General features: G+C 38.5%; 1 protein-coding gene across 1 annotated transcript; it reads right to left on the bottom strand.

The window, feature by feature from the left end:
• Positions 1–352: 352 nt before the first annotated feature.
• On the bottom strand, positions 353–9,787 carry pyya (peptide YYa). Its single transcript, XM_031739610.2, has 4 exons — positions 9,524–9,787; positions 7,064–7,251; positions 826–906; positions 353–721 (listed from the first exon to the last, which is right to left on the bottom strand). Exons 2-4 carry the CDS (start codon positions 7,249–7,251, stop codon positions 697–699), a joined length of 294 nt encoding a protein of 97 aa, XP_031595470.1. The 5' UTR covers positions 9,524–9,787; the 3' UTR covers positions 353–696.
• Between the last annotated feature and the right edge of the window lie 1,443 nt (positions 9,788–11,230).

The following is an 11,230-nucleotide window of genomic DNA, read 5'->3' as shown; positions in this document are numbered from 1 at the left end:
GCCTGGAGCCTGTGCAGAATGGACACTATACTGACTTACTACTATCTTTTAAATATATCTCTTCAACACAATACATGGCCATTATTTTTGGCAGTCTCTTAATTTTAGTTAAGTTTAGAAATGTTTGTGGGGAGGAAGTTAAAACACCTTATTGGAGACAAAGGATCAGTTGAGAGGCAAGTCCCACTGTAAGATCAATAAGAAGTCTGTTGAATTCTGAATCATGCAAAGCTACTCTAGTAGAGGGTAGAATTAAAATATGGAGTTATAAATGAACATAAAAGGCCACAAAAGAAAAGATCATGAGTCCTTGAGAACTTTTAATCTCACAGAAAACATTTCGATTCACATATTATGATGTTACTTTTCACAATACAAACAACAAAACAAGAATCTCCTCCAGTCTGTGATGGACAGTCGAAGGACACCAAAGCTCACACACACACACAGACAGACACAGTTCCACCTTCTGTGATTTCATATACATATATATTTTATTTTAATAATAAATTATGTACAGTTTTGTTGGAGTGACAGAGATGTGAAGCAACAACAGGAGAAACAGAGGGAGGTTGTGATCCGTCAGAGATGCTCTTTTCTTGGGTTTAGAGGACAGGGGGAAGAGGCACATGTCGGCCCCTCCAGGTGCATTCTGGGATGTACCCAGAGGGAATGTCCGATGAGGAGGGAGAAGACTCACCACATGTAAGAGTCATCATATCTGTTGAAAGACACAGACAGAGGAAATAATATGCCAGTGAGAGAAGAGTGTAAATTCTTTAAGTTCATGTGACATCTTCAGTTTCTACATTTGAGAATCTTTACCTTGATCTCTGGTCTCTGTTGTTATCGCCACCAAACAGCAGCTCTGCGACCACGTCCTCCTGAGCTGAACGCTTTCCATACCTGAGAATGAAGAAGACATTTTTTTTTATTGTAAATTGCAATTGTGATCATTTTCATGAAGTTAAAGCTCAGTCTTTATGCTTTAATGTTGGCATTATTTTGGAATAATAGACAGTTTGCCTCTGTAAATGTTTCTGTTGTTTAATAATCATTGTTAGTGGAAAGCTTTGCCATTCTCCCCCTCGATTCAGACCATCACAGTGCATTTCCTGTTCTCCAAACGACTACTGATCCAAACACTTCCTAATGCTGCTGCTTCACTCTCCTTTACAAAAACAGATTAGCTTTTATTGTAAATAAGTCACACAAAGTGCAGCTCATTGGTATAGAGTCAAAATAGAAGCAGCACGTATCCCTTATAGAAGGATTAAAGGTCAGTGTATAAGACTGGATCCTAAATTACCCATGATACAACCATGAATGCCACATTGGTGGTTGCTACAGAGGTCTCTATATAATCCATAATAATCCACATTTTTTAACAGATTTTAGAGAACTTAGTTTCAAATATGAAAACACATGCCCTGTCAAAGCTTGATATGAAATGAGATCTGCAGATAAGGTGTTTAGTCTTTTCTCCTGCCTTTTGTGGCACATGATTGCACTTTTCATCTTTCATCACTGCTATATTATATATTATATTATATATATATATATATATATATATATATATATATACACACACACACACACACACACACACACACACACACACACACACACACACACACACACACACACACACACACACACACACTATATATATATATATATTATATTACCTCTATATTATTGTAGGGATTATTTATCTGACATAAGCTAGAATTTAATCTCTAGAGCCACAGGAAAAAATATACAGCTGTTTGTACAGGCTAAAAATCACTGAGGTGGCTGTGGCTCAGGTGGTAGAGAAGATCAGGTACTAAATGGAGGGTTCGTGGCTCGATCCTTTGCTTCCCCAGTCTGCATGCCAAATATCTTGGGCAAGATACTAACCCCAAGTTGCCCTCCAATGCATTCATCGGAGTGTGAATGTGTGTGAATGTTGGTCAGTTTGCACTTGAGTTTAGAAGTGCTTGTATGAGTGGGTGTGAATGAGGTATGTTGTATAGAGCACTTTGAGTACTCCGGGAGAGTAGAAAAGCGCTCTATAAGAATCAGTCCATTTACTCATGACTTAGAAACCATAATAAGTTTAAACTCATTTGGCTACTGATAAAACACACAAGTCTTTGGTTGAAATATACACTGTGTGAACTAATACATTGTGCCACACTGTGTTTTTAGTCCCCTTGCCACCGGTTTATAAAATCAAGCCTGTAGCCATGCAGTTTGCCTTCACAAACAACTAATGAGTCATTCTGCTGTTACTGTGATAGGATGTCACCATTGCAACAAGTCAGCTCATGAAATTTCTTCCCTCATAGTTATTCCACAGTCAATTGTAAGCGGTATCATTGCAAAGTGTATGCATTTAGACATCACAGCACCCATAAGTTAGATTGGAGCTGTCAAATCCTGAGGTGCATAATGTGTAAAAGTCTGAAGTACACCAAAGTACCAACAATCCTCTGACATAAACATCAGCAGAATATATGAGTACTGGGAACTTCATAGCATCAGTTTTCATGGCCATGCAGCTCCTGTAACTGTTATATGGTATATGTAATATTGTAGGTGGCCCAAAGGTCTCGAGTCACCCCACATTTCTATATATGTGGTCATGAATAAGAGTTCTCCAGGCTTTCTGAAGATATTTCTGAAGTTTTCCTTTGGCCATTGACTGCTTTTCATTCATTTATGTGTAAGTGAATGTTTACAGAGTTTTTTGTTTCTTTCTTTCTTGTCTTGTGAAGACAGTCAACACTGACCTATCAATGATTCAAGGATGATTCAAGGCACATAATTCAAGGATTGGACTAGTTTTGTCAACTTATCAAAAAACAGTTTAAATGGTATCTTTAGGTACTTTGTTACTAGCATTCTGTTGCATAAACATATATGTTTCCATTTCTTTAGTTGAATCTATGAAAAATGCCAAAGATAACATTGTTTCACCAATAGCTGCACCAAAAAAGTGATTCCGAAAGAGCTATTAACTGAAACCTGGATATAATGTGCCCCACATGCTTAAAAAGTCTTTGGAAACTGGACAAATGAAGGAGAAAAAAACAAAGCAGTGACAGGCCTAAAAAAATACAGACAGCTAAACATGAAAGTGTGCTTTCATGATCTTAAGAAACAGAAAAACATCCAACGAAGGCCTGCGAGATGCATGATCCATCTACTGTTTGCTGAAGCATTAGAAATGGTCTCAATGAAACGGCTGTCAGGAAACCATGCTTAAGGAAGGGAAATGGGGACAAAGGTAGCCCAAATTATCAACCAGTGCCAGTAGATCTTCCAGAGTGATTAATCAAATTCGAAAGTTCTGTATGAGTATGCACAGAGGAGCTCACGAGAGGTAAAACAGTGAATGTCTACAGCAATCTGTGTTATAGAATAAAGTTGGCCATACCAAATTTTGACTTTCAAGCTTGTTAAAATTTAGCTTTATACACAGCATTCCAATGTATATATGTACACATTTTAATAAAACACAGCACCTATTTTCCATTTGTGTAGAAAAATACTTTTTAAAAATGAGTAGTCAAGACTTTTGCACAGCTCGACGCCATTGTCTTTATGATAACACGGTTTCAAATGTCTGTCTCTAAATTTTCTCTTCCACGGTGCTTTTGAAAGTTTGCTTTGTGATTTTCTGCACCGCTTACAGTTTAGAGTTTATTCTTGGTCAACCTTACAATTTCCTGTTTTATTTTGAAAGTTAATTCCTTTTTTTCCTGACCCTTGTTAGTGTTTGATTCATTTTGCTGGGGTTTCTTATCCTGTTCCCTGGTGTGTATTAAGTGTCTGTTCCCTAAGACTTTGTTAGGTTGTTTGTATCTTGTTTGCTTTTGTTGGCACTATATTTTATATATTATATTAGTTATGCTGCAATAGGTGTAGGCTGCCAGGAGATTCCCATGATGCATTGAGTTTTTCCTTTCCAGTCACCTTTCTCACTCACTATGTGTTAACAGACCTCTCTGCATTGAATCATATCTGTTATTAACCTCTGTCTCTCTTCCACAGCATGTCTTTATCCTGTCTTCCTTCTCTCACCCCAACCGGTCGCAGCAGATGGCCCCGCCCCTCCCTGAGCCTGGTTCTGCTGGAGGTTTCTTCCTGTTAAAAGGGAGTTTTTCCTTCCCACTGTTGCCAAAGTGCTTGCTCATAGGGGGTCATATGATTGTTGGGTTTTTCTCTGTATGTATTATTGTAGGATCTACTGTACAATATAAAGCGCCTTGAGGCGACTTTTGTTGTGATCTGGCGCTATATAAATAAAATTGAATTGAATTGAATTGAATTGAGATGTGCTTGTCATGCCGTTACTTTAAACACTTTGTGTTAATCAGTTTTTTGTTGTTATTTTTATAGTTTTTGTCTGTGATTATGTCCTTCCTTTCAAAATAATCAGCAGTGTGCAGCATCCTGATTCAAACCAGTGACCACATTTATTCCTCTCACAACAAACACGTCACTTTTGGGGTTTTGGTTCTGGTGCGTCACACTTGTCTGTCAGTCTGTCACCTGTCTTCTCTTACCTCTACCTTTCCAAGCTGTTCCCTTTTGTTTGCTGCTAATGCTTTAATGTCACAGTCAGATTCAAATTCAAGAGTGTGCGTTTGTTTTAATGTGTGTACGAGGCTGTCATTTCCAAGTCTGGCTGGGTTTTTATCATTCCCTTGATGAGAAACCAGGGTTCCAAGAGAGCCTGCAAATGTAAAATCACAGAGCCGTTTAACTGAAAATTTTCTTGGTAATGTGTGTGTGTGTTTTTGTGTGTGAAACAATCATCTCAGGTCCCGCAGAGCGGCCTGCAGTTCTTCTGTTTTCCCATCAAACATCTGTTCCACCTCCCCTATGACCTCAGCACCCAATCTTATGCTCCGTTACTTCCTCAGTGTGTGCTTCGCTGCAGGTAAGCAATCAAGAAGCGCACACATACTGTTTCAGCTGTCACACAGCTGGCGACATATCAGGATATAAAATTTTTCCCCGCTGATAATGGTGTGCCTGTGCACATATCTCTCACAGTCACCCTGGTTGATACCTCAATCTTCCTACCAATCTACCAATATTTTTTTCTTTAGCCTTATTGTGTCCTTTTGTGTCTTCTTCTCCCCAGTGGTGAAAGAAATGCTCGGATTTCTTACTTAAGAAAATGTAACAATATTATACTTTCAACACTTTCCGTTAGTGCTGCACTGAAATGATTAAGCGGGCTCACAGGGGACCGCCTGATCATTGATGTTCTATTCCTACAATTGTGGGACCTTAATTTAAATCTAAAGCACCTTTAGACAACTGCTGTTGTGAACTGATACTAGCCATATAAAGCTGAACTGAATTCAGATATGTTAAAATCAGAAACAGATGCTGAGAACTGGGCAATACAGAAACTGTTTTTGCATGACTGTCTCTTTATTTTACCGTTAGATTATTTGGAGGTTTGTTGAACTGCTCTGCATTGGCTATAATTTCTAATTGTCTAATGCTGTTTTTAAGGATTGAGTGTTCTTTTGAATTAATTTTTAATTGATCAGTTGTATGGATATTTGTAAAAAAAAAAGAAAAAAAAAGGAGAAAAAGACAAAAAAAGAAAAGACAACTGGGAGAAATTAAAAGTCATCAGAATTAAAATCCATCTTCTTTAACATCTTCACAGTCCTTCATGTGTTAAAACAGCTTTCTGTGAAATGTTTGAGCCAATTGGGGATGAATGTGTCTTTGTTATTTTGGTATTTTTGATGTATTTGTGCATAATTGTGCCTATAATTTGGAGTAGAAAGAAATGCTATTTACACTGACAAGGGTGCTACATGTGATGGTAACTGATAAGTGCAATATTTAAATATTAACATTGTCACAATATAGCTGATGATATAATAACTATGCAGATTTTACTTTTGTTTTCTTTTGTTCATTTGTGGTTACACCTCATAGATCTATCAGTTGTATCTAGTGTGTCTAAACCTGACAAACACCCACACCCACTGTGAAAACCATAATGTGCACCTCTCTAGTGAAATGCAAAAACTTTCTATAGCACTGGATGTATTTAAATACCAATGGCCTATTTGACTTTCATGAATAAGAACCAATAGCTCACGAGTGTGACTGTTTCAAATGATGAAACACCCTCTGACAATTCCATACTGGTGATCTTTATACCTGAGAGCAGCAGGCTTTAGCTCGGGCCCTGCTAACTGAATTTGGGCTTCTTTCTTGGGTCGGTCTGTGCCGATTTTATTGCTCTGGTCCCGTTCATTTGGAGGCCTGGAGGTTTCGGAGAGTGGACAGTAATCTAATCTAGGGAGCTGTCATTGTGTGAAGTGTTGGGGAGGAAGAGGGTGTACATCACACATTGACAGAGCTCCAGGCTTATGTATGAACCAGCTTGCTTTAATGACTCAACGAAGATAAAATGAAGTCTGGACTAAAGTAAGATCGGCAGGAAAGAAGCAAGAAAAGGCTCAAGTTCCACACTAACACATTTAGCTTAAGACCTACAGTTGGCTCAGGGTCATTAATTTTGAGGGGACTTTTCAAGGGCTGTTTATGAGTGATTTAACTCACATACTTTCTTCATGCCCAGCTTCATGTGTTTTTTACTGTTTTTAACAGTAAAAACAATACTTAAAGACTTAGGAAAGGTTATTAGTATGGGACCATTAAATTGTCATTTTGGTTCCCTGCCTTGCAGGAAAAGTGAACAAATGAATTAATTCAAGCTTTTTTGTTTTTTCGTTCCACATTTTCAAATATGGCACATGGCCACTATTTCATTGGCGATGAAGCAGATTGTCCTGTATCTTTTTTTTCTTGTTTTTTACCTTGTTAAATTTACCTTGATATCCTTATTGAAATTTAATGCAGGAGATGAAAAATGGTTTCTTTATTTGTCTGGAAATCACCATTTCCCCTCAAGTTCAGTCATTTTCTCATGGTCCCAAATCTAAATGTCATTTGAGGACCACATTCATTTCAAGGCTGTCCTGAAGATCGGTGCCTGTTGGGCACACACTCGTGTATGTGTGTGTGGTCATACCTCTGCCTGGTGATCAGATTGATGTAGTGTCTCAGGGCAGTGTAGTATTTGGCCAGCTCTTCAGGAGGAGCGTCCTCTCCTGGGTTCTCGGGTTTGGGGGGGTAGGCATCAGCCAGTGTTCCCAGACAGACCAGCACACACAGCACTAAGGCCACCAGCACTGTCCAAGGTTTCAGTATCACGACCATCTGTAACAAGGCACATAAATATTACGGAAATCTAACCACTGTTAAAGTTTAATTTCCCATTGATTCATAATGAAAAATGACAAAAAAGAAGGAAATAATAAATAAATCCTACATGAAATCTTACAAATAAATAAATACATTAAAAAAGATGCTTTGAGTCTAATAAAGGCTATTGCCCTTTCCTGTCTAATAACAAAACCTTCGACCCGTACCATAACTCTCCTGAGGGGTGCATTAGGAAGAAAATATCATCTGTTTTCATCTGTAATATCTGCTCAGGCTGATGAGTAAACAGAGGTGTGTGAAGCGGTTAAACAAGTCAATATATAGCTTTAATTTTTTTAGGGCTTTGGGCTGTGATTGATTTTTTGTCAGCCCTTCCCTGAAAGTTGTTGTCTTCTGAAAGAAGATGAAGAAAATGGATTTGTCTCTAGAGGAGGAAACTGATTTCACGCATCTTCAGGGAGGCTGTGGGTTTAATGGAGTTTACAGAAAGGTTTAATTTGCATTAATAATAATAACTAGCATGCTGTTTGAGGAACTGGATTTCCACTGAAGTGTATCAGCTTTATGACGATTATTTCATTATCACATCATACCATTACCAAATCTGCTCCTGCTGTTACAATTATTAATTAGAATCCTGGATTAAAGCCTTTCAACAAAGAGAGAAATCTTGCTGTAACTTCTTGTTGATAACTAAACAGACCTCAAAGTATTTTTTTTACAACAACATACTATAAATCTGCGTATGTCTGGATTAACAGCCAGATAAAGTAACTGCATGTCCATTTTCCCCAGAAGTCACTGGTTTGCTCCATATCAGGTGTGCACAGATTAAAAAACTGCAAACTCGTAAATTTGCACCACTAACATAAAGCATTAAAAAAAACAAAAACCTCTGTCCTCTGTCTGGCTGTGGAGTCTGTGGCGGAAATGTCCAGAGGCTGTTAAAAATGGCAGTAAGGAGCTTACTTATCACATGCATCAGTTTGGCCATTTCACAGTTTAATTTGTTTCACAGTTAATTGAATAAAACAAAAGATCTAAATTGTATATTTCTTTTTTTAGTTTTTCCATTCAGACTTACAGAAAACCATGAAACTAACAGACGCTCACGTCTGACAAGCTACACCAGCTGCTTCAGGATTTACCTTCTGGGTGTTTTGGTTTATATACTGTGTCACAGTCAGCAGGGGATCACACACTCACACTATATAATCAGGCCAGATAATACTAATGAACTAGCAGTCTACAATCTAATTGTCTAAACTTTAAAACTCTGTATCTAAATCTTGTCTAACCAACAACTAAAAAACAAAAAAAGGACGCCAATATTTTGTGAAATCATTAAAATAAAATATTATTGCAGCATTTCATTTGTATATTTATTTGCGTTTTGCGACGTTTTGCGCATTTTCCTTTTGCAGCAGTAAATCTCCACCAACACTCATGGTAGAATAACTGTATTATGTGAATGTGGCCTTCACCTACTATGAGTACTATGTTGCTGGAGTGTGAACCTCTCCAGAACGTTTCCTATTCTGGGTGCACAGTGGGAGCAGGTGAAGCTGTGCCAGAAACCTCTGCTCTCTACCCCTACTCGCACCCTGCAGCCCGGCTGTTTATTTATTTATTTGCTTATTTGCTGTATTTTCCCGTCGTTTTCTAAATAATTGCATGGGGTGAATTATAGATTCAAGTCGGAGTTGCTTCAATAAATAAATAAGAAAAACCTGTATCCTCCTTTTATGTATTTATTTATTTGAAATATATAAAATATTATTTTTCAAAATCAGCAACTGAGGCTACTACATTTTGTTCCAAGTCCTTTCCCTTCCTTCAGCAGGTCTTATAAAGCTGATCTTCAGAATTTAGAGCAGATCTGATCAAGTTCAGCTACAGTGACCTTTGCGCACCTTTCTGCTGTAATCGGTTATATTGAAATTCTGCTTTAAAAAAAATACTTTTTATACGAAACAGATGTGGATCCTGAGGCAAAGCGATGGCATGTGTTGTGCGGTAAAACTAGGCTGAGCTGTCCGTGGCACTGAACGCGCTCCAAACGTCACCTCAGCCAAGCTACTGGACACCAATTAACACTTAAAGGCAAGCCAGCAGAAGAAGCCTTTTATTTTAAGTACGTTTTGCTCAGTAAAGTTGCGATTATTTTGATTTATTTATTTGTTTACTGGTATCAACAAATCAACAAATTCCTATTGGAGTCAAAGAAAGTTAAAGCACGGGTTGTGTGAGAAGTGTGGAGACTTACTTTGAGAAGACTTTGGAGGTTACAGGTAGACGTGGCAGCCACAGGTGGTCTCTCGCAGCAGCAGAGGGTTTACTCTCTCTCCTCCTCGGTGTCTTGTTTTCACTCTGCAGGTCGCTGTACCTTGGTTCCAAACTCCGACAGAGGTTATTTATACAGTTTAGCAGCAGCGGAGAAGGGAGGGGTTACACCGCGTGTGTGTGTGAGGGAGACGGGTGGGTGTAGAGGCCGAATGAGTCAGATAGCGATGGTGATGATGATGATGAGACATTACTAAGGAGCCGGTCACGCAGTCAGTCTTGTGTTTCTGATGACATTTTGGGCCATGACACTCAAAAGCTGCATCAGTGCAAAAAAAAAAAAAAAAAAAAAAAAATGTTTAGTGAGTTTCCATCTGTTTACTCAAAGCTCTGCATAACCCAGACTGGGCTTATCTGGCCACCAGAAGTCCTAGCTCAACTATCCTGTAAAGCAAGCCTGTTACATTCGATAAGTATCTCACGAGAAATCAGTCAAATATGATCCAACATGTCCAAATGGAAACCAGTAGTTGTCCAAACAAAGTGATTCATTCTTGTTGGCTGAGGTTTCAGTGTGTTCGGGGCAGCAGTGAATCAATTCTGGGTTATGGAATACTTATTTACAGTCAAACTGAAATATTTGTGTTTTGGCTGATATGTGGAGATTAACAACGTGCACACCACTGTGTCTGAAGTTTAGCTAAAAGCGTTTATTGTGTTTCGTTGCATGTCAGTCTGTTCGGAATGCTTTCACTCTGTGAGCCAAACTGTTGCGATTTCTGCCACCAGGCGGAGCCACGTGAGCAACCGTGAGGCTGACAGACAGACAGACAAAAAGCCATTTCACCGTAAAGTAGTTGTGCCAGCGTCAATAAAGAAGCGTGATGACGCAGGTTCCCAGTAGTCCAAAGCTGTGACGTATGAGCACCTGAACAATATGGCTTTACGTGTCATGCATACCCACAGCCCTCTCCCCCATCTTATTCACTCCCCTGTGAATTTTTCCCGTTTTATTGATGAAATCCGTGTTTTGCTGCAGGCCTGAGTTGCTGCTTTGTTTTCTTTCCTGGTTGAAGACCTGCCGAGGCTTCATCTTTACATCTGACATGTTTACATATAGTTCATTAAACAGTTTATCATTGTCTCCTCACTGGTCAATCCATCATTTCTGTACCTTTTTAACATTTGAATTCATTTATTTGAGACCGTTGCAATAACCATTGAGAGGCAAAAACAAAAAGAAATATTCAAACATGGAATAAGCTGCACAGGCAGTAGTGAGGTTAGGCCTTCACCAGTGTAGTTTGAAGATTTAGATTAGAAAGAAATTCTCTGTAGCAGATTTTAGTAGAATGCTAGAATGCTTTTATTTCTGTGTAAAACAGGTGAAGTTCACAGTCACCTGTCTCATTTCACTGCACGTGTTGTGAAATATGCTTAAATATTCTTATAGATGTGTATTAAATCTCTTAATATCCAACAAGTGATAACAAGCATTCTGGCTTAGAGGTTTCTATTTCTAACAACAAAGCACAAAAACATTTAACAGAAAAACTGTAATGACAAACACAATGCATGAGCCTTCAGTTTGTTTTGTTACCTGTGGCTAATTCAGTGAAACCGTCTATTTAAAGAAAAAAAAAAAAGTACTTTTTCCCCAGACAATTAATTTGAGTGTTGAATCAACAGA

The sequence above is a fragment of the Oreochromis aureus genome, linkage group 4, assembly GCF_013358895.1.
Source record: "Oreochromis aureus strain Israel breed Guangdong linkage group 4, ZZ_aureus, whole genome shotgun sequence".
NCBI lineage: Eukaryota > Metazoa > Chordata > Actinopteri > Cichliformes > Cichlidae > Oreochromis > Oreochromis aureus.
This window is presented reverse-complemented; position numbering and strand designations above follow the sequence as displayed.